Source organism: Lepidochelys kempii, chromosome 1 (assembly GCF_965140285.1).
Source record: "Lepidochelys kempii isolate rLepKem1 chromosome 1, rLepKem1.hap1, whole genome shotgun sequence".
In the NCBI taxonomy this organism is placed as follows: domain Eukaryota; kingdom Metazoa; phylum Chordata; order Testudines; family Cheloniidae; genus Lepidochelys; species Lepidochelys kempii.
This window is the reverse complement of record NC_136380.1, coordinates 179,170,334-179,193,190: the sequence shown is the minus strand read 5'-3', so window position 1 is coordinate 179,193,190 and position 22,857 is coordinate 179,170,334. Positions and strand designations below refer to the sequence as shown.

At 42.0% G+C, this 22,857-nt stretch overlaps 2 protein-coding genes across 12 annotated transcripts in view; both read right to left on the bottom strand.

Annotated features, from left to right (window-relative positions):
* ROBO2 (roundabout guidance receptor 2) overlaps window positions 1-22,857 on the bottom strand; it is a 643,837-nt gene that overhangs the window by 36,324 nt on the left and 584,656 nt on the right. For 7 of the 11 annotated variants that reach the window (XM_073303863.2, XM_073303872.2, XM_073303897.2 and 4 more), the window contains 4 exons: window positions 20,953-21,234; window positions 20,477-20,602; window positions 13,627-13,783; window positions 4,960-5,220 (listed from right to left, as the gene is read on the bottom strand). In XM_073303863.2, the coding sequence (XP_073159964.1) occupies window positions 4,960-5,220; window positions 13,627-13,783; window positions 20,477-20,602; window positions 20,953-21,234 (826 nt within the window). The remainder of the gene's footprint in view (window positions 1-4,959; window positions 5,221-13,626; window positions 13,784-20,476; window positions 20,603-20,952; window positions 21,235-22,857) is intronic. The other 4 variants (XM_073303882.2, XM_073303928.2, XM_073303890.2 and 1 more) reach the window with 1 other exon arrangement.
* Window positions 576-2,344, bottom strand: LOC140894958 (uncharacterized). Its single transcript, XM_073303956.2, has 2 exons — window positions 1,702-2,344; window positions 576-1,113 (listed from the first exon to the last, which is right to left on the bottom strand). Exons 1-2 carry the CDS (start codon window positions 2,282-2,284, stop codon window positions 593-595), a joined length of 1,104 nt encoding a protein of 367 aa, XP_073160057.1. The 5' UTR covers window positions 2,285-2,344; the 3' UTR covers window positions 576-592.

Here is a 22,857-nt window from a genome sequence, read left to right as displayed (position 1 = left end):
CAGGAGCTGTTCAACTACAGGCTGAGCAAGTGCAGAATGGTGGTAGAATGTGCATTTGGACGTTTAAAGGTGCGCTGGCGCAGTTTACTGACTCGCTTAGACCTCAGCGAAACCAATATTCCCACTGTTATTACTGCTTGCTGTGTGCTCCACAATATCTGTGAGAGTAAGGGGGAGACGTTTATGGCGGGGTGGGAGGTTGAGGCAAATCGCCTGGCTGCTGGTTACGCGCAGCCAGACACCAGGGCGGTTAGAAGAGCACAGGAGGGCGCGGTACGCATCAGAGAAGCTTTGAAAACCAGTTTCATGACTTGCCAGGCTACGGTGTGAAAGTTCTGTTTGTTTCTCCTTGATGAAACCCCCCGCCCCTTGGTTCACTCTACTTCCCTGTAAGCTAACCACCCGCCCCTCCTCCCTTCAATCACCGATTGCAGAGGCAATAAAGTCATTGTTGCTTCACATTCACGCATTCTTTATTCATTCATCACACAAATAGGGGGATGACTACCAAGGTAGCCCAGGAGGGGTGGTGGAGGAGGGAAAGAAAATGCCACACAGCACTTTAAGCACAGCACTTTAAAAGTTTACAACTTTAAAATTTATTGAATGACAGCCTTCTTTTTTTTGGGCAATCCTCTGTGGTGGAGTGGCTGGTTGGTCGGAGGCCCCCCCACCGCGTTCTTGGGCGTCTGGGTGTGGAGGCTATGGAACTTGGGGAGGAGGGCGGTTGGTTACAGAGGGGCTGCAGTGGCAGTCTGTGCTCCAGCTGCCTTTGCTGCAGCTCAACCATACACTGGAGCATACTGGTTTGGTCCTGCAGCAGCCTCAGCATTGAATCCTGCCTCCTCTCATCACGCTGCCGCCACATTTGAGCTTCAGCCCTGTCTTCAGCCCGCCACTTACTCTCTTCAGCCCGCCACCTCTCCTCCCGGTCATTTTGTGCTTTCCTGCACTCTGACATTATTTGCCTCCACGCATTCGTCTGTGCTCTGTCAGTGTGGGAGGACAGCATGAGCTCGGAGAACATTGCATCGCGAGTGCGTTTTTTTTTCTTTCTAAGCTTCACTAGCCTCTGGGAAGGAGAAGATCCTGTGATCATTGAAACACATGCAGCTGGTGGAGAAAAAAAAAGGGACAGCGGTATTTAAAAAGACACATTTTATAAAACAGTGGCTACACTCTTTCAGGGTAAATCTTGCTGTTAACATTACATACATAGCACATGTGCTTTCGTTACAAGGTCGCATTTTGCCTCCTCCCACCGCGTGACTACCCCCTCAACCTTCCCCCCTCCCTGTGGCTAACAGCGGGGAACATTTCTGGTTAGCCACAGGCAAACAGCCCAGCAGGAATGGGCTCCTCTGAGTGTCCCCTGAAGAAAAGCACTCTATTTCAACCAGGTGACCATGAATTATATCTCACTCTCCTGAGGATAACACAGAGAGATAAAGAACGGATGTTGTTTGAATGCCAGCAAACATACACTGCAATGCTTTGTTCTACAATGGTTCCCGAGTACGTGTTACTGGCCTGGAGTGGTAAAGTGTCCTACCATGAAGGATGCAATAAGGCTGCCCTCCCCAGAAACCTTTTGCAAAGGCTTTAGGACTACATCTAGGAGAACCACAAATGCCAGGGCAAAGTAATCCTTTCACATGCTTGCTTTTAAACCATGTATAGTATTTTAAAAGGTACACTCACCAGAGGTCCCTTCTCCACCTGCTGGGTCCAGGAGGCAGCCTTGGGTGGGTTCGGGGGGTACTGGCTCCAGGTCTAGGGTGAGAAACAGTTCCTGGCTGTCGGGAAAACCGGTTTCTCCGCTTGCTTGCTGTGAGCTATCTACAACCTCCTCCTCATCATCATCTTCTTCGTCCCCAAAACCTGCTTCCGTATTGCCTCCATCTCCATTGAAGGAGTCAAACAACACGGCTGGGGTAGTGGTGGCTGAACCCCCTAAAATGGCATGCAGCTCATCATAGAAGCGGCATGTTTGGGGCTCTGACCCAGAGCGGCTGTTCGCCTCTCTGGTTTTCTGGTAGGCTTGCCTCAGCTCCTTCAGTTTCACGCGGCACTGCTTCGGGTCCCTGTTATGGCCTCTGTCCTTCATGCCCTGGGAGATTTTGACAAAGGTTTTGGCATTTCGAAAACTGGAACGGAGTTCTGATAGCACAGATTCCTCTCCCCAAATAGCGATCAGATCCCGTACCTCCCGTTCGGTCCGTGCTGGAGCTCTTTTGCGATTCTGGGACTCCATCATGGTCACCTCTGCTGATGAGCTCTGCATGGTCACCTGCAGCTTGCCACGCTGGCCAAACAGGAAATGAGATTCAAAAGTTCGTGGTTCTTTTCCTGTCTACCTGGCCAGTGCATGTGAGTTGAGAGTGCTGTCCAGAGCGGTCATAATGGAGCACTCTGGGATAGCTCCCGGAGGCCAATACCATCGAATTGTGTCCACAGTACCCCAAATTCAAGCCGGCAACCTCGATTAAAGCGCTAATCCACTTGTCAGGGGTGGAGTAAGGAAATCGATTTTAAGAGCCCTTTAAGTCGAAATAAAGGGCTTTATTGTGTAGATGGGTGCAGGTTTACATCGATTTAACGCTGCTAAATTCGACCTAAAGTCCTAGTGTAGACCAGGGCTAAGTTATTTACCCAAGAAGAATTGACTCAGATATCTATCTCAGGTACGTATATGGTACCTATTACCATAGTATCTGAGCGCTACCTTTTAATGTACTTCTCCTTACTACAACCTCAGTGATGTGGAGAATTGCTATTTGCCCCATATTACAGATGGGAAACTGAGGCACAGAGAGACTTAGTGAGTTGCCCAAAGTCACACAGGAAGTCTATGGCAGAGCAGGGTCTCCTGGGATCCGGGCTAGTGCCCAAACTTCTGAAATGTCCTTCCTCTCAATACAAGCCAAAAGTTTTTAAATTCAACTTGTACTGCAGGAAGAGGACATTTTCCCCACCCAAACTTGACTTTATTAAATGGAATTCAGCCTGAAGAGCAGGCAGTGTTCTCCAGGAGAAGAGTTTTCAGGTAACATGGATTGTACCTCATCTTCAGCAAGCATGTATTTAGTTTGCCCAACTAGAAGTAATTTAACTAGAACACAATGAGGTCATTACTGTGGCCCTTCACAACACTGATTTTGAAATCTGTGGATCCTAACTCTGCAGCAACTCTAATAAGGGGAACAGGACCCAGTCTCTTAGCTGTGAGCTGCTTTCTTGAGCAATCTGTTTGAGAGGGCACTGTGACAGGCCAGCATGGGGTACTCAAAAGTCAGTTATGACTTTGCTTGACAGTTTGCAATCTATAAAGTGGATCCTTATTCATGATTGGTCAGCATGGTAGAAAGCCCAGAATTGGTCTCCTTGTTGTCAAAGAAATAGAGTTCACAGTGAACTGGCTAGGGAGGCTTGGACTTGGAACATTTTACTTGCACCAGCAATAGGCCATGTTGGGTCATCTGACTGCAGTTGAACAGGCTATGTAAAGCAGGTGTGGTCACCGGGTAGCAACATTCCAAAATGGCCTCCCTGCCCCTTATTTGCAAGTTGTGAAGTACACTTACTGAGCAGGAAGGGAGATTTCAGCCTCACTGCTACAGTAAGCAATTTTGCCTGCCTGCTGGTATAAAAGGGCTTTAGGTGGCAAGAGAGAATTAACTTTTGGTTAGGGTATATGGATTATGGGCATTATGTCTATTTATACAGGAGTATTTTTATAAGCTAAAATCAGGTGGATAGCCCTCCCCAAAAAAGATGTCATAATGAGATTCACAGTGTCATCTGACACCAAAATGGCACCTACAGTTTGCAGGCCATTGAAAGCATAACACCTTCAAATTACAGCCTTCACAGGCAGGGCACACATTTGTATGCTGACTCAAATCAAGTACTGGAATGGGCCAGGATTAGCTGCTGCCTCTGATTTGCGCTAGTCCCCTGGGCAGGCTACGGCCTATATAGGCAATATGGTACTGCAGTGGGGCCTAATTACCCCATGGATTGAATACAGTTTGCAAATGAGCCTAGAGGCTTCCAAGAGAAAACAGCTGGCTTTGATTTGGCATGGTTTGTCTACGTGTCTGTTCTATTTATGATGGCAAACACTGTATGTGGTTGTGACCTTTGTTTGCCAATGAAGCATGTCCACTTCTTTGCTGGTGCAGTGCCATTCAGCAACTAGCTGTACTTTATCTTCTGAGATTCTCAGACTCTTTTTTTATTTTCTCTAGATGGAAAAGTTTTAGAAGGACAACTATTACTTAGGGGACATCCAGAAAGCAACTGGCCTTCAGTTCTTGTCCTATGCAGCTGCAAAGTTCTTTCTTAGTCCCTGAAGAGATCGCTTCTAATGTTTATTTTATAGTGAAAATGTTACAGTGATATTTGCTTGTTCTTCCTTTAAATAAGTGAAACACAGTCTAACAGACTAGATCCATTCTGTGTAATTTAACAACTTTCTTCCTGATGTTTCTATTATCTTCTTGTTGAAATTAGAGATGATATTTCAACATATTATCAAAACTCTTAGCTGTGTGGATACTTCATTCTCGTGTAAATGTGAATGAAGCTAATTCTCCAGAAAAATAATGGTACTGTAGATAATAGAGGTGACTGACCTGACGTTTGAACACTGATTTAGTGTCTTGTTATTTCCAAAGACCTGATAAATTCAATTTATTTGCTATCCTGAAATGTGTGGATAAAAGTTACCTGTTGATGGGGTTAATTAATCAGTATATACCAGCATTCCAGATGAATATAATCTTTACATGTATTTTTAACACAAATTTAATAAAATACCTATTTTTAGGCTCCATTTTTATACCATATACTCTTTTTAATATATTTTTTCAATTAACAGTTTCAGTTGTCATGTAGTGCTAAGGATTTTGGCACTGGATACTGTATTATTACAGTGTGTCTAACTCGAACATTTACCATGTTTGCTTTGCTATGTCAAACTGGTAGGCCCTGGTTAATTCATCAAGGTGGGCTTGAAGCATTGGCTGCATTTCCTCTCGTGGAGAAGGTGTGAGAGTGGCAGTGGACTGTTGCCCAAAGGAGATTGCTGGTGAGGAGGCCACCCCTCGGACAGGTGGTGTAGGAACTCTGTCATCATCTTCTTCAAGCTCATCCTCCAGGCCCTGGTGTAAGTACGTCTGAACCGGTAAAGGAGGACACCAACCATCACTGTCATACCTGAAATGAAGAACATGTAAATTTAGTATCAACCAAAAACTAGCCTCTTCTATATACTAGAGAGAAAGACAAGCATCTTTATTATTACTATTTAATATTCACATTACCATAGAGCCCTAGTTTTAGGCTAGATCCCATTGTGCTAGGTGCTGTACAAACTCAGAAAAGGCGCGTTTTGAGGAGGGATTTGAAGGTGGATAATGAGGTTGCTGTGTAGATGTTTATGGGACATGCCCACCCTGACATGCAGTTTGAGTCTGAATTATTATATTAAATATAAGTAAGGCAATAATTGCTGAAAATTGTCACATTGGTTTTGTTTCTGTGTTTAATTGGCTCATAATAGCTAAGCAATTTGAACAAAATTTGCTACAACAAACCACATGTTCATTATCATGTTTTTTAATATTAATTAAATGACTTTAGCTCACAATTACCAAAGGAAATGAACTAACTCACTTTCTGGACTATTAAGCTAAGAGAATGCATTAAAGATTTACCTGTATCTAGACATGAAAACCCAGGCTACTGATTCAAAGACAGTGAATGAACTCAAATATTTAGGTATAGCACTTCCTTACTCCCACCTTCCTTCTATCAAGCATATGTTAGATCTCTTCTTGGATCCCCAAAGCAGTGACCATGCCAAGAGGGGTTTGGAAGATTTGTTGTTACCATTATTCCACACATAACCCAGTCACTACTCCAACACAAAACTGGTAAATTAATTGTAACTGGAAAGGCAAGCAGCCTTTTCACATGCTGTTCTATAGCCTGCTCCACTCCACACTACCCTAATATAGCCTAGATGTAGGGGTGAGGGAGGGTGGCTGGCACAGGAGATGTCTAGTCTGGTGTGATATAAACAAAGATCTCTACCTTGAGGAAATTCTCAGCTGGACACTTAGTCTATGTCTACATTGGGTTTTAAAACCCATGGCAGCAAGTCTCAGTGCCTGAGTCTACAAACTCAGACTTATGCTACAGCATTAAAAACAGCAGTGTAGAGCTCAGGCTGGAGCTGCCATGGGTTTTAGAGTGCAGTGTGGACATACCCTTAGGGCCATATTTTAAAAAAAGGTATTTAGGCACCCAGTGGGATTTTCAGTAGTGCCTAGATGCCATTGGAGCTGGGTACTTAGGTGCTTCTGAAAATTCCACTAGGTGCCTATCTGCATCTTTAGGCACCTAAATACTTTAAAAAATTTTGCCCTTTTTCTGCATGCTCATTACAAAGGAGCCAGAAACAGGGGAGGGAATATGGCTCTAAATGTAAAATACTAGTTTTCATTAATACAATAGTACATCAATGCATTATATGTAGTGAATTCAAAAGTTATGGTTTTCACGAAGATTGTAAACTGTGTATATTGCCTTTGTGTATTTTATGAAACCTAAAAAAAGTATTAAATGCATACAACAGCAACACATCCAATTCACCCCAAGCACAAGGGGAGGTTAGATACACATGATAAATTACAGAGCTATCTGATAAACTGCATTTATCATGCACCTGGACTTCTCTGCCAGTACCTCACCAATTAATTAATCTCTATTGGGACTGCTTAGATGACATTCAACACTTCTAAACATCTTCAACACAGCTGCCACAAATTTAAAAAAAAATGCCCCAAAAATATGTCCTTCTTTCATTCTTCTCATATAAGGAATTCTCAGCTAGAATTACATTGGTCTGAGTGTAATACTCAGTCCTGGACCAAAGAAAAGTTGAGGGTCTAATATATTGTGACTGATCAAGGCTAGAAACTGAAGTTCTATCTTCCATTCCAATAAAGCTATTGTTTCTAGCCCTGACGTATCATGAGAGAGAGAACATCAAAGTTGCATTATGGACAGAAAAGCTATTTTACACAATATTTAGAGACTTCTAAAATGTATGAAAGTACAATTTCCCTCTCCCTGTGTAGAAGTCTGTACAGTTTAGATACATAATTGTTAAAGGAGCTTGACTTTACAGACAGAAGTTTGGTGGAAAGGATCATGTAATTAAAGACAATATCATAATGCATATGCACAGGCAAACTTAATTTGGGTATTTCCTAACTTTTGAATGATTGCTTTTGAAGCCTTAATGTTCTTTTAAAGTTTTTTATGTAATATAATATCTACAGAATACCTGATGGTGTGATATAGAATCAAGGCATTGCTGGCACTTATCTGTGATGACCTTCACAGCTAACTCACTTCATCTGATATACCTTGCTTAGTTTTTGGAGCTGATGACACTGTAGCACAGTAAATATTGTTAACATCCATGGTTTCTGAATAAAATACAATTTTACGCTTTCATAATAGCTATCTATAAAATATGAGTGCTTAATATCACCAGGGATTTCTGACAATGATTCCACAGTAATTCACTTAAAGTCCATGTCTGAAACATGTCCTGGAAAACCCAAAATCTGTACGTTCACATTACTGTTGCCACTTTATTCTCTTATGTTTTTTAACCTATTTATATTTGGTTGTTAACAAACTAATATATACTGCATTGACATGTTGCCCTCTCTTTACAATATGAATTAGATAAGATAAACAATGTGATACATTGGTCTTTACACCGCAGATTTGTTATAATACACAATCTTTCAAGCAAGGAAGGTCCCTTTCTTCAGGTGTTGGCCAAAAGGATGTATTTGAATTAAAAGAGTATCATATTATTACCTTCATTACTTTTTCCTCAAGAAGAAATATGATTAACAATTACATTGATATAATAACTAATTAATATTTCCTTTTTATTTCTAGTTAGGAATAATCAGTAGCAATAATTAAACCTGTCTTATAACTAGCTGTCTGCATGAAGGGTTTCATTACTGGGGTCGAGTGGAATGATGTATATTATTAGTGATAAAATTAAACACTGAAATAAAAATATTAAAAATGAACGGTAATAATAATTAAACAATCAATGTTCAATGCAGCCACTGTCCAGACTATTAACTAAAACAAGGAGAAAAATACAGTTTCTTCAGAAGGGGAATTGGGAGGGTGCTTGACTGATGATAGTTCAGGGAAAGGAGAGAAGGTACAAAGGGCATGTGGGGGAACTATGAGATGTTAGGGAAGACAGAAGGGAATGGACATGGTGTTAGCACAGCGGTGGGCAAACTATGGCCCAGGGGCCACATCCAACCCTTCAGATGTTTTAATCTGGCCCTCAAGCTCCCGCTGGGGAGCGAGGTCCAGGGCTTACCCTGCTCCATGTGTGCCGTGGCTCCACATGGCTCCTGGAAGCAGAGGCATGTCCCCGCTCCAGCTCCTATGTGTAGGGGCAGCCAGGGGGCTCTGCACGTTGCCCCCATCCCAAGTGCTGTTCCCTTTAGCCAGAAACTGTGGCCAATGGGAGCTGCAGGGGCAGCACCTGTGGACGGGGCAGCATGAAGAGCTGCCTGGCTGCGCCTCCGCATAGGAGCCAGAGGGAAGACATGCCGTTGCTTCCAGGAGCTGCTTGAGGTAAGCACCGCCCGCAGCCTGCACCCCAATCATCAGCACTGATCCCCCTGCCACCCTCTGAACCCCTCAGTCCCAGCACAGAGCACCCTCCTGAACCCCCAACCCCTCATTCCCAGCTCCACCCCAGAGCCCGCATGCAGCTAGAGCCCCCACACACCCCAACCTGCTGCCCCAGCCTGGAGCCCCCTCCTGCACCTTGAACTCCTCATTTCTGGCCCTACCTCAGGGCCCGCACCCCCAGCTGGAGCCCTTACCCCCTTCCATACCCCAATCCCCAATTTTGTGAACATTCATGGCCCACCATACAATTTCCATACCCAGATGTGGCCCTCAGGGGCAAAATTTTGCCCACTCCTGTGTTAGCAGAAGATCAGGAAAGAGAGCTGGAAATATCCATAACACTGACTTTCTGAATAACTTACCCAATAGCCCACACCATAGAAAAGTCTGCTTTGATTCGGACATGACGTCTGCTCCCTCAGTTGAGAGAATAGGACAGATTCTTTATCTCATCCAGCATAACTCAGGCAAAAGGAAAGGATGGGGGCAGCCACAGGTAGTCAGTTGAAGCTATTTTATAATCTTTAGCCACTCAACTCCAGTGCAAGTTGGAGCCACACAGGAGCAGCACTAAGTTAGGCCACTGGAGAATATGGTATCGTGGAATAGAATAGAATAGAATAGAATATCAGGGTTGGAAGGGACCTTAGGAGATCATCTAGTCCAACCCCCTGCTCAAAGCAGGAGCTCTGCTATGCCACATTGGTTCCTCACCCCACTCCTGGAGCACACCTCCTCTGTCCATTTGTGTTGCAGGTGCCTGGCACAGCAGGTGGCAACCATTTCCTTGAGCAGGGAGTTCCTGAATTCTCCACTGACGATCCTTGGCCATTTTAAAGCCACTTGTGCAAAGTGCCTTAGTGGCACAAAATGGCTTTAGTGAACTGGAGAATTTGGCCCAATATATCCATTTTATGTTACAAGGGTTTGGGGGAGCATGGGACTGATTTCAGACCCTTGTACATATCTGGAGAGCAGTAAAGAGCTAAGAGTTTGGCTAGGTGACCATGACCATTGTTCTTGGTTGTAGATGTCACAACAGTTAGTTCTGGCCTGCATTACTATAATGCACTTCATCTGATGCTACCCTTGAAAACAATCTGGAAACTTAATCTAGTGCACAAGGTTGCTGCCTGCTAATTTAATGATGAGGCTAATGTAGATTATAATAAACATGTGCTTCACAGGCCGCTACTGATAATGCTGCTCCAGGTGCAATTTAATGCATTAACTTTGAAGTATAAAATCCTTTGCAGTTGAGTTTAGTTAAGATGCTCATGGTAAGAGTCCATAAATGGGAACTCAGGGATTAGGAAGAGGAGAGGGTTGGAAATTGAGCATTCTCCAGGACACTGTCCTGCTGGTATACATTTGTTCATCTTCAGATCACATTGCAAGGCCTGCCTGAATGGATTCAGTTTTCCTGTGCAACATGGTTATTTTTAAATATGTGATTTTCAGATTTAAAATGTAATATTATAGTGGGTATGTATGTTAGAAATCAAACTAATTAAGATAAATAAAATTATAAAAAGAAAAATCTAAGCAACTGTTTTCCAATATGTCAATATTAAAGCTGATGTAGGAAATACAATCTTGATTTTGTACTTTCATTTGACTCTAGAGGTTGAAAGAAAAAAGAAGGCTAGATCCTCGGCTGGTATAAATCAGTGAAACTCTACTAATTTCAGTGGAGCTGTGTCTATTTATTCCAGCTGCGGATCTGATCTGTAAGTCTAATTTTATTTTATTTTTTTGGTCATTTTGATATTCTTTAGAAAGTCTGGTTGCCATTACTATCAATGTGACATTATAACTAACTAAAAAGTGTAATTTGAAAGATAAACATAGCAAAAACTGAGCCTGAATTGTGTGGAACTTGAAAGTGTGCTGTCAATATCCCTGATTACTCTACCTGAAATAACCAGTGTTGTCTTGGTGACTAATATAATTTCTTCCTTCTAGATATTTTATGCAACTAAGATGTTAAGCCCTGTGTCACAAAGGCTTTAACTAGATGGTACTTCAATTCACCTGTCTCATTTATCTATTTGTCATCTTTAAAGAAGATGGAAGTAGTTTGCCTATTATTGCAGAATTATTTTAGTGCAATATTAACACACATTAATTTAAAAAAATAACTTTAAAACCAAGCTGATCTAGAGAATTATTATTATTTATCAAGTCTTAAATTTTTATAATACTCTATTAAAGTAAACTGCATTTTTTGGAAAAAATCCTTAAATCTAGAGAGTACTCTGAAGTCCAAAATATATATAGGGAATGGAGCTGGATCAAATTTAGGGTGCAAAACTTTTTTTCCCTGAAAAATGCATTTTTGGGTTGACTGAAATGTTTAGAGAATTTCTGTTGAATTGATCAAATCTGTTTGGCTGGAAAATATATTTGAATAGCTCTAGGTATAGTAAGGAGCCTTACTGATTCTGGCATGCTTACTCAGGTTGAATGGAATCTTACTCTGGAAGTCATCCCATAAATTCATGGAGCTGGATACTATTCATTGTGAATAAGGGTAGCAGAACCTGGATTAAAGACAATATTTTAGATTTATTTGATCACCTATATTTTGGTATTTTGGAAGGAGGGTGGTTTAAAGGGACAGATAGATCCTTGTAAGCATGACAGAGATTAACGAACACTAAACTGTTTATGCTAGATTGAGGGCAGAAACATAAGAATGGATCTGAGCCTTTGCCCATTTTCTGAAAGGAACCTTATCGGAACCTTTGTGCCCATATCAAAATAGTGTAAATAAAATTTCTTTCCGTTTCAGTAACTAACAACCTTTTTCCTTTCCCATGACATTCTAATAGGCTCCAGTTCCTGCACAACATATTAATCTCCAGTAGCCTCCTTTTCCACCCACCTATCTGGAATTCACTGATCACACTGCCCCACCCTGCTCTTTGTAAAAGTATGGCGGGAGGCTTCACACACAGGGCTACCCCATTTAAATCCTTCCACTCGTCCTGGTTCCCAGGGGATAAGTCAGTGTCGCCACACTGTCCCCTTGTCCCTTGTGCAGCAGTTTTCCTCTCCACCCACCCCCAGCCATAAAGCACTGTTCCCTTCATTCAGCCAGCCAGACAAATCCCACCTCCCCCTCTTAAAGGTGCAGAGTCCATTTCTGGACTGAGGAGGCACAGCTCTCTGGCAGTCTCTCTAGCCTATTCCGAGTTACATAACCCAGAATATGGCAATTTGAATTCTTCTTTTGGGATGAGTGCCCTAGAGAGAAGCAGCCAGAACAGTTTTGCCACACAATAAGAGGTGGTATCAATAGTAAGTGTTGACTAAAGATGCTGGTGCTAGAGATGAGTGTGTGGGGGAAAAATGGGGAACTAGTAGGAAGAAAAATTAAGGAAATGTACTGGAGAGTCAGGGACAAGAAAAACTGTGAGGTTAGAAAGAAACATATGAACCAAGGGAATGGGTAATTAACTCCAGCTAGCAATTTCATAGGGATGAGAGGGAGGCAGCTGAGACCTATTGAGGAATTGCAGGAAAAGAAGTTGCTATGGCTGGTGACAAGGAGAATAGGGGACACTGAAGGTAACATGTTAATGGAGAAAGAAGTTTATGAAGGCCTCACAGAGGGTGGGGAAGTGTAGGCCTGTTGGGAAGGTAATGGGGAGGGATGGGGGAAAAGAAGGATAGATTGAAGGATACCACAGTGAGAAGGGGGAAGAGTGAGTTTTATAAAGTTTAGTATGTATTCTGGTAAGTATGCCAAACACTGGCAAATACACAAACAATATATGGTTTGCCAATTAAAATGTACTAACATAACTTAAATCAACCGTAGCTTTGGGAGATGATTCATTAAATATGTCATGACCTTACTCTAGGACAAGGGGAACAAGAGGATTAGCTTCTAACTTAAAAAAAGGAAGATGTAGGATACTATGATTATTTTTAATATTATTTCTCATGATCTGAAAATATTGGGTTATCAATACAGACAGATGGGCCAAATTTATCCCTGATGGCGCTCCACTGACTTCCACAGGCTCCACCAGAGATGAATTTGACATTTCCATCTGTTTTCCTACATTTGGTATAATTTCTCTTTTGTTATATTGTGACTGTTCTGAAAAATGTTAAATACATAAGTTAAGAAAACAAATAACAGGATTGTTTTTCTTTACATAAAATGTCCACTCCCATTTTAAAATGTTTGTTGCATGCTTTTCTGTCCCTGGAAATGAGTGTTAGCAATCCAAAGAGGTTTAAAGTGTCAAGATACATGTTGAAATTCCGGAAACTCACACATATAGCGTGTCTAGAACTTTAGCTCCTTTTTCAATTCTGCAAGTTGAGTATCATCAACTGGCAGGTCTTCTAAAATTATCCCATTTTGGTGTCTCTTTGGTGACCGATCTACTATTGCCAGACTTTAGAAAAGTCTAATAGCCAGATTCTGCCACCCTTATTCACCATGAGAAGCACCTTCCTCCTCAAGAAGCCCAACTGACTTCAGTGGAGCTACTTGCAGAGTAAGGTACTACTTCGCATGAGTAAGGGTAGCAGAATCAGCTCTAAATTATTATGAAGCAAAGTTGTCCTTAGTGCCCTTTTGGGACACTCTGAAGAGATCATGAAACCATTACTCATGGAAGCAGACACTCTGGACTTCATGAAGACAATTTACATGACAAAAGGTTGCAGGATAAAGCCCTTATTTCACAAAGATCGTATATTTTCTACCAAACAATAAGCAATATAATAACTGGGAATGCATTGCCATGGCTTGCAGGCAGTCTAAGATAAGGATGTTTTATTCACATGAAGACAAAATTGACTGTGATAAAGAACTACTGATTGTGTCAACAGAAGAAAAGGCCTCACCCTGCTTCTTGCTGGTCCTCTCCAAAGTGCTCCAGCTCTGTGCCTGGGAGCGGCTGCACCGGAGGAGGTGGTAGAGGAACACTGGCCCAGTTAGACCCATTATTCTTCTGGGGCTTGGAAGTATTTTTGTTTTTCTTCTTTTTTCCTCCTTTCCCACCTGCAAAATCAACAAAAATTTACAGAAATATAATGGAAATGAAATATGTTGGCTTTGTACTTTTCTTTGGAAGAATTCTGATTCCAGATGGCATGCCCCAAAAAAGAAGATGTATTTATATCTTAGCAACATCAGCATCAACATGTTAAGGTTGTTTCAAGGTTCTAAATAATAACAGGATGAAATGGGAAAATATTTCACGTAATTGCTGAAAATTGCTTCTTTTTAAAATATGAACTCCATAAAAATATAAAAATATATGTATTGATTTATTCATGTCTGCTTTAAGCCTCCATGCATTCATTGTTGGAAAAAATAATAGACCACAGCATATTCTTTCAAATGTCAGATTTCAGTGTATTTATAAGACTGTTTTGCATAATCTCTTTCTGTGGAAAACAGAGAGGTTAAGGACACAACCTAAAACTTTGCTATTAGAGTCAATTTCTTTCAGCCAGAATGACAAGCATGGTTGTCAAAACGTAAAGGTAAAAGTAATTGGGTTTCTGCTAAAACGGTATGAGCAAGTTCAATAAAAAAAAGTATCAATGAGCCTTTCAAAATGTTTTCGGAGAGTATGCTTCACATGGTTTACTTTGTAGAAAGCATGCAAATAGCTTGTGGACATAAGGGTGATTGGGCACTACAATTGGATGTGCAACTCAAAACTGGGAAGATGCAGGTGGAAATGAGGTGGGTAATATTCCTTGCTTTTCTCCCTCTTTTCCCCCCTTTTGTTCATTGCCTTGTACCCTCTTTTATCCACACTTTTCTTCACCCTTTTCCACCTTTTTGTGCTACTTCCACTTGAATCCCTTCTTGTTTGGTGGAAACAAATCAGTTTCCACATATCTGTTCTTTGCTCCCTCCTTCCTCTCTACCCTTTTTTCTTTTCTTTGTCCTCCCTTTATAGTACAACCTCAAAGATACGAACACCAGAGTTAGGGACTGACCAGTCAACCAGACACCATGAGGAACTGGAAATAAGCTATCCGGCAGCAGCGGAGACAAAACCAACAAACAACCAGCAAATACAGTACTGTACTGTACTGGTATTGTATCTTAAAGGGAGGCACCCCCACCCCCTATGCACCACAACGCGGAGCAGCCTCTTACAGGTCGGAGGTGGTGAATGTTGTTTTCCCCTCCCACTCCCTCCTGTCTGGGAGGGGGGCAAGTTTGCAAGCTCAGAGACCAGGAAAGAAACTTCCTGAGCTGCTACTGAAACCTGGCTTGCAGTGCAAGCTGCTGGACATGCTGGAGCTCCTACCTGCACACTGAGCTCTGGAGGACAGCTCAGTTTTAAAGGGCCACAGCCTGCACTGTCCACCCATTGACACTGCGGTGCCCCAGGGTGCCTCACTCATTTACCCTCTCAGCCGGGGGCTAGAACCAGCTGCCTATCCCCACCCCCACTCGCCGGACAGCCACTGCAGAGCTGTGAGCTCCCGCTCCGAGCAGTCCGCCCTGAGGCACATCCCATAACAGCTTGTTCAGAATCACGAACATCTCAGAGTTATGGACAACATCCATTCCTGAGGTGTCTGTAACGCTGAGGTTCTACTGTATTTTATTCTCTCTTTCCCTATGGCAAATGCAATTTTGGGAGGTAGGACATATACAAAAGAGATGGTTGTTCCAATCCCCCTGTCATTCTCTCCCCTCCCCCCCACCCCGCCTGCCCCATGCCACTCTGTTGTCTGATATTCCCTTTCCTATGAGATTACAAGAGGTAAATCAGCCATCACCCACTCCTTTTGTCTCCTGTACCTGCACTGGGTGAGACGCAACCAACAGCATGGCAAGATTTCCATGTACCTGGCACAGCCAAAAAAAAAACAAAAACAAAAAACCCTCTATGTTTTGATCATTCCTATTCAGAGTGAATTTTCTAGGATTGGTGTGCCAGCATCCTCTCTTGAAACATCAACTCTTACTTGTCAGCCCTAAACTGTGGTGTTTTGGGGGGCAATTCAGGGGCTATATAATGTGGGGGTGTCAGTCTATCAGTAGAGGTGAATAAAAGATTGTCATAATAGTCTACCAAACAACCCAAATGGAAGTTTATCAATGCATAGTCAGCAGCGTCCAGCCGAGAAGCCTGCAACACAGCTGAAGCCATCCGTGTTTCTAGGCCAATCATTAAAATATTTCCCACACATATCTGCCCCCATCCAAATCAACATAATTTAGGATAGCGCCTCTGAATCCCAGCCAAGAGGAGGGGTGGCACTGACCATGACTAAGACAAATATTTTCAAGATATATTTTGCTATTACAGCTCAAAGAGAAGATGCAAGCAAATCTTCAACCACTTGGAAAAACCTGTGGCTATCATGGAACCCATGAGATCCTGAGCAAAACCCAGAAGCATCAACCAGAACAGTAAGTCTATATGATTCCAGTACTGGATTCTTCAAGTAGTCAGTCATCTTGTGGAGGAATCCAGAGGAGTAATAATTCCCATGTTAGTTTCTTAATCCTACAGGAAAAAGTTAAGTGGACCAACCCACACAAGCTCATATCTGGGATGAAGCATCTTCTACAGCAAAGACTAGCTTCAGAAAGCACAGCCTAAACCAGCCTGCCCATCCTGCTCTCATGTTATGCTGATCTGAGTATGCAGCTAGGCAAATACCAGCCAAAATAGGGTCAAAGGTCACAACACCACAAGCAAGACAGGATTTCTAAGCCATAGCTGAACTGTAGGTGGTGGTGCCAACCATGCATCAAGCCCTGCTTGTCTCATCCCAGCAATATGAGCAGAGACCCAGCAAGGGGCATAATGATGGAGGCGGGGTGAGTGCAGCTCAGGTACACCAGAACTTTTCACTTGTGAGGGACAACAGCCCCTTTTGGCTAGCTAAGGAGCGGAGAGGCAGTAGAGACTGCCACCGCAATCAGGCTGTTGCTTTATAGTGAAGTGCTCAGTCACCTCATTCACCCTCTTGCAGGCTGCCACGCTGGGGTTCAGTTCGGCCCAGCTGGAGGGACGCTGCAGCTGAGACTCCCCATTTTAGCTAGCTCAGCTCTGTGCCTTCTCTGCCAGGGTTCCTCCTCTTCTGTCTGGGATGGTCTGAGAGCTGGTGAGAGGCAGGAGCTGGGAGGTGGAGCTGGGAGGGAGCTGAGCTGGTTAGAAGGTGTTCTAGCTATGAGACTGGCACAGCAGTCTCTTTTCTTCTTCCCCTCTTTGGAGATAGATATAGGAGGAACTTTCAAAGGAAAGGGAAAGTGTAGAAAAGGAAGACTTTGGATGGCAAAAGGAGAACCGTAGGGCAGGAAGGAAAATGGGGTAGCAGCTTAAGGAAAAAGGAACCTCCCAGGAATAGATTAAATGCATCCTTGGGAAGGGGAGGATAGAAATGAGGCTGGAGGGACATGGAACATTGCAAGGGCAGAAGATGGACATAAACTGGGGCACCTGAGGGAACTTAGAGAAAAGGGGAACTAGTAAAAGGGGAAACTTTGGGGACAGGTAAAAGGAAGAGCTTGGGGGAGGCAGATATAAGGGGAACAATAGGGAGGAAGGAACCTGTGGGAGACAAGAACAGGGAAGGAAGTTGGGGCAAGGAAAGGCAGGGGAGACCTTGAACATTGAGGATAGGTATTCGGTGTGTGAGACCCTAATACCATACCAATGCAAGAGGGCAAGGGGTTCACTGTTATCTGATAATGTCAGAACCTGTATCTAAAAGGTATCATGTAAGATATCAATAAAACACTAGTAGCATACTGTTCATTAATATTGTTTCATGGTGTATATATGGAGGACAAATTCAAAATTACAAACATATTGGATATTGTGTTATCAAAGTGTGTCTGCCAGGCAGGGCTAACATTACCCTACCCTAGACAAAGGAATAGGTTCTGCCACTTTGAAGGTGCTTTCAAGATACAATAAGAGACAATATGAAAGTAATTTACAGAGAAGGAGCTCAGGACCATCAAGCCAACAAGGGTAGCACTACTGAGCATCACAGCAGGGGGAGAAGATTGTAGTACACAGATCAATTTACATTTTAGCACACACTAGCAGGGCAAGAAACCAGCATGAAACTTCCTTCACCACCAGACTCCATGTTGCCTTAAATGAACTTTACCCTGGGGGGTAATCTTCAGAAGACTCCATTTCAAAGGTGCACTGGACTATAAAAGAGAGGGGCAAAGAACAACAAGGGATCTTTCACCAAAGAGGACAAAGGAACTGAGCACTTTGGACTTTGTGGGAGATCCTGACCAAGACGGTGCTTAGCCACCTTGCTGGAAGGTAGATTTGTAAGGAAACTACCTTGAACATTTTTTTAAATTTATTTTTTTATTTTATTGAAAGAACAAACAAATCTTAATCGCTCTCTGAGTGGAGCAGGAAAGGGCAGGACATTGCAGAGCACAGAGTTTTGAGAAAAATTGGGACTGGGGGCAGGGGTTGGGGTCATCTTGCCTGATGTAATCAAGGCTGGTGGAGGACAGAGTGGGGCAGTGGTGTAACAAGCAGGCTCCTGGAATCAGATTTGCTGACTCAGAGCTGCTTAATACACAGACACTCCCAGTGCAGGCTTGTATGCCTGCTGGCAGCCTCCAACCAAAGATGAAGCAGAGCATTTTGAGGCACTCAGGGTTACAGGGCAGGTAATGACACAACCCCTCATCTGTCTGGATTGCACCCCAGAATGTGACGGGGATTCTGGGAAAGTGGGGACCTTGGACACAAGTACAAGAAGAGGACCTTAGGCAAGGAGAGCTGGGGAGTGTGGGATGCTGCGACAGCTGGACCTTGGGGAGAAATGACAAGTACTGGGAGACCTTGAGGATACTGGGAAGGGGAAGCAGAAACTTGAGGGACTGTTTGAGAGGAGAAATTTGGGAAGACGAGGACAAAAGTCTAGGACAACACTTTGGGGGAGAAGGATCTGGGAGAAGAAAAGAGATTTGTGAGATAAAAGCCAGGGACTGGATAGCAAACTAAAGGGGCATATGTGCAGAGACGGAAGACTTGAATGATTTTGAGAAGGGACAGGGAACTTCAAGGAATGAATGGAGGACAGAATGGGAAATAAGGAGAGAAATACAAGGTTGGTGGAAAAAAGCGGGGGAGGGAGAGAAATAGTATGAGGCTTGAGGAGAATATGACTTCTATGGAAAAAGGGGGGATATTTGGGGAAAGGGAGGGAGAATGTGGGGTGGGAACTTGTATTACTGTGATCCTTGTGGATATGGGCCACGTGGTGCTTTGTGGAAAGGGATTTGTCCTCTACTCACTCTCTATAGGTAAAAGAACTCCAGTGCTTGATCAGAGGAACAGAGAGCTAGAATGCAATGTCTAGTTTATGTTTGAATATTGTTCCTTACAAGTCTTATTTTTCCATGCCAGTTAGGCCAGAAATTCAAAAGTGTTTTCACCTTGAATTTCAGTGATTCTACAATCAAATATTTGAATGAATCCAGCCCTTGAACAGAATCTGCCAGTTGGACTGATTGCAGTACAAACAACACATTTAAAAGCTTGATACTGTCCTCTGATACCTAGCACATACTAGGTATCAGACTCAAAATCTCGGAATAGAAATGTTAGCACTTGAAAGGAGGAGCTAATTTTCTAAGATACGTGTCAATGCACCTCAGATTAGAGAGCAAGTACAAACATGTAAAGTACCACAGTACATTAACTTACAGTCTCTTTTTGCCAACACAATAAGCCTATTTTCTCATCTAACTAGAATCAAGTTATTGTTTCCTGTAAAATGTGAGAATACTTTTGGCTACTTAAGTTACAGGCCAACATTTATAGCTGTATGATCTCAACATTTATTTTGAATCATCATTAAAACTGACCTACAGAAACCATTTCTATTGTTCTGGTTGCTTCAGTTTATAACAGAATTTCAAAGGTTGCAGAAAAAATATGTACCGTTAGTTAAAATCCCTAGAACTCTTTCCTAGTGTGCTTAAATGAAATGACATACTTTCACTTTAAACGCAATTTTTTTGGTTTTGGTTTTACTTTAAAAATGGCATAATTTTACAATAATATTATTTCAACAAGGTCAAAATTAAAGAGTATTTATAAAGAAACAGCATTCATTGTTGTTCAGTGAAAATGTGTTATGTTTCCAATATAGCATGCAGCACCCACATTCTATTTACATTATGTTTGTATGCAGACTTGAAACAATTTGTGAAATACTAACCATCTTGAGGATTTCTTTGGACCTGAGAATTTTGCTGTTTCTGGTGGTTTTGTTTATATAAAGTTTATAACCTGGCTCACAGGAGCTGGGATCCAATAATGATTCAACAAAAATATTAACCAGTTCATGAGGCTCAAAAGAGATAATCTGTACTGTAAAGTGAAGACTGATTTGGGAATAAATTCAACATTGTACTAGAAGGGTGAGAATGTTACAAAGTAAGATTTCCAATTACACTGAAAAGTAAAAGATACAAAGTCTAGAAAGATATTCCTATTACATCTTAATAGGTTTCTTGTGTAGCCTGGACAAATAAGATGTTGTTTTTTGTAAAAGCATGTTTTTATAGACTACAATGACATGTTCAGTGAACATGGACAGACACAATATTTGACTGTAAATTGTGACTGAAGTAATCTCTTTTTCATGGTTATAATCAGGACCACAGAGCAAGCTGCTTACAAACACAAATACTTCTCTTTACACACATTGTAATGAAACCAACCTGAGAGGCTGCCACTTCTTTCTGAGCTGTTGTGAGAGCTGGTGGTGCTGAAATCCTGTGACTGGTTGTGTGGCATTCTATTAGACAATCCCTCAGCCAATCGGTAGTCAGGGATGTAAAGTAAGGCTAAGGGTTAAAGGGCAAAGGTCATAGTGACATCATGTGATTAGTTTACAGCACAAGCACATGCAGAACATGCAGTTAGCAAGTCAGAAGCAGATGTGATGGGACTGTGGGAAATGTTTTACCTAGCCTGTCCTAATGGAAATACAGACGGCTGCAGATTACGGTGAGACAAAGAGGACTAAAGCACAGAACAATTTATTTTGAGATGGTGTAAAGAACAGTATGCGTGCAAGGTGCGTGTTATTAGTTAAGGTAAATATGAATAATAAATCATAAACTACAATTTTCTAATTCATGCACAGAAGATCCAGGAAAATAAACAGACTCAGGAAAATAAGAGCAGGAATCACCATTGTTGCCTTTGCTTTGGTCTGGCAGAGAGTAACCGAATCCCATGAGGTCAGTTTTTTGCTGAATTGAGCTTTTCCACTGCGGGTCAGGTAAGTCGACTGCCAACTCATGGATGCTGTTGGAATGCAGAATCTGTGTGGTGGCATATGGTGTAGCTTGTGTGATTTGGCTGGAACTGTTGTAACTAGTTTTGGTGGTGAAGTCAATGCTGCTGTAAATGGCTCCATCAGAAAGCATAGTGGCAGTTTTATCCCCTTGGCCTGGCACCGGTGGCAGCACATCTGTGGTGAGCATAGGGAAATGGAACAAATCAGTGATGCACAGGAAGCCTGAAACTATCAAGGTTTAAGATGAAAAATAAATGTGTCATTCTGCACGTTTGCATTTCAGCTGAGACAGGGTCCATGAGCCAACGAAGGGAAGATGATGTACAACCATTGCCAAGCTATCAGCATCTGTGACAGGCCTACCACTTGTCCTTCACATTTCACTGCCTAAAATCATCTTTTTTCTTCCATACCTTCAACTGTGAAAGTGAAGTTTGGAATATTTCACTACTGAAGAATATTTTCGATTGTTCATTTCATGTCAGAACCAATTAAACTATCTGGGCTTTAGGGAAATGATGAAAGAAGTTAATCTACAAATCACAGAGGAAACCACCTCCCTGAAATATCTAGCAAAACTACTGAATGAATGCCAAGGCTTCTCTAAGTAATTCTTTTCAGGGCACAAAGTGCATTTGTCTAAAGTTTTCGAAAGTTTTTTTCCATCAGTTTATCTGGTTTGATTTTAGAACCTAAACAAGACATTTCATCTCAACAATACAGGAAAACTGACATGAATAAGTCATTTCAGAATGTGACAAGATTTCAGCTACACTCAAGAGATTAAGGTGATCAATCAATTATAATGATACAGTACACTGCTGGAAACAGAGAACAACTCAGTTCAAAAACTGTACTATGTATAGATTGAAATTAAACCTTAGAAACAACATATCTGCTCACTTTTCCACAGGCTGAATCATTTTACATATTGCAGAATTATAATTTTAATCCTTTAGATCTAAATTCTCTCTCCTTTCGAAATTTCACAGTGACATTTACTGGCAGAATATTAGATTTAAAAGTGAACACCTCTGAAGTATGAAAAAGTGCCGGGAAGGTGACTGGTACAATGGCATAGGCAGGAACACTGCTCAGTTTATTATACGCTCCCAGAGCCAAGTATTTCAAACGTGGCTCTTTTTCTAATTTGTTTAAGATCAAAAAAGTAGTCGTCAGTGTAGAATCGAACTGTTGGAAAACATGCAAGCACCCTTCTGCTTTTTAACATGATTGCCAGCTGCTGGACATGGACTCTGACTGTAAAATTTGAATCATAATAATTATGAATACTCCTAAATTCAGAATGCTCAGATCTGGGGTTCAACCCATTGTAAAAATCAGGGTCATTTGTTGGCTTTTTGGGACTATTTCCTACTATGTGTATGTCTGTACAGCAACTAGCACAATGGGACCCTGTCTTTGGTTACAGCCTCTAGACACTAATATAACATAACTAAGAACAACTACTATTCTGGGTTCAAATGTCAAATATGGACAAATTCAGAAGATTTTGGAAATGAGGATTTGGTTTGGGCTCATCTGTATTTTTAACTTTTGCAGGCACCAGTGAAAGGATTTAGATATCCAATGATCTATTTGGTGAGGCACAATCAGGTATATAAAATGGTTAAATTCTACCATGACTACAGATTAATTACAGGCACAGAAGTGAGATATAATCAATGAAGAGCACAGCTTGCAAAACGAGAGTTAATTTTTTCAAAAGTCAGGCAGTTAACATCTACTTACATGGGTCTAATGTACTTTCAGTGTTCAATTTACAGCTATACAGAT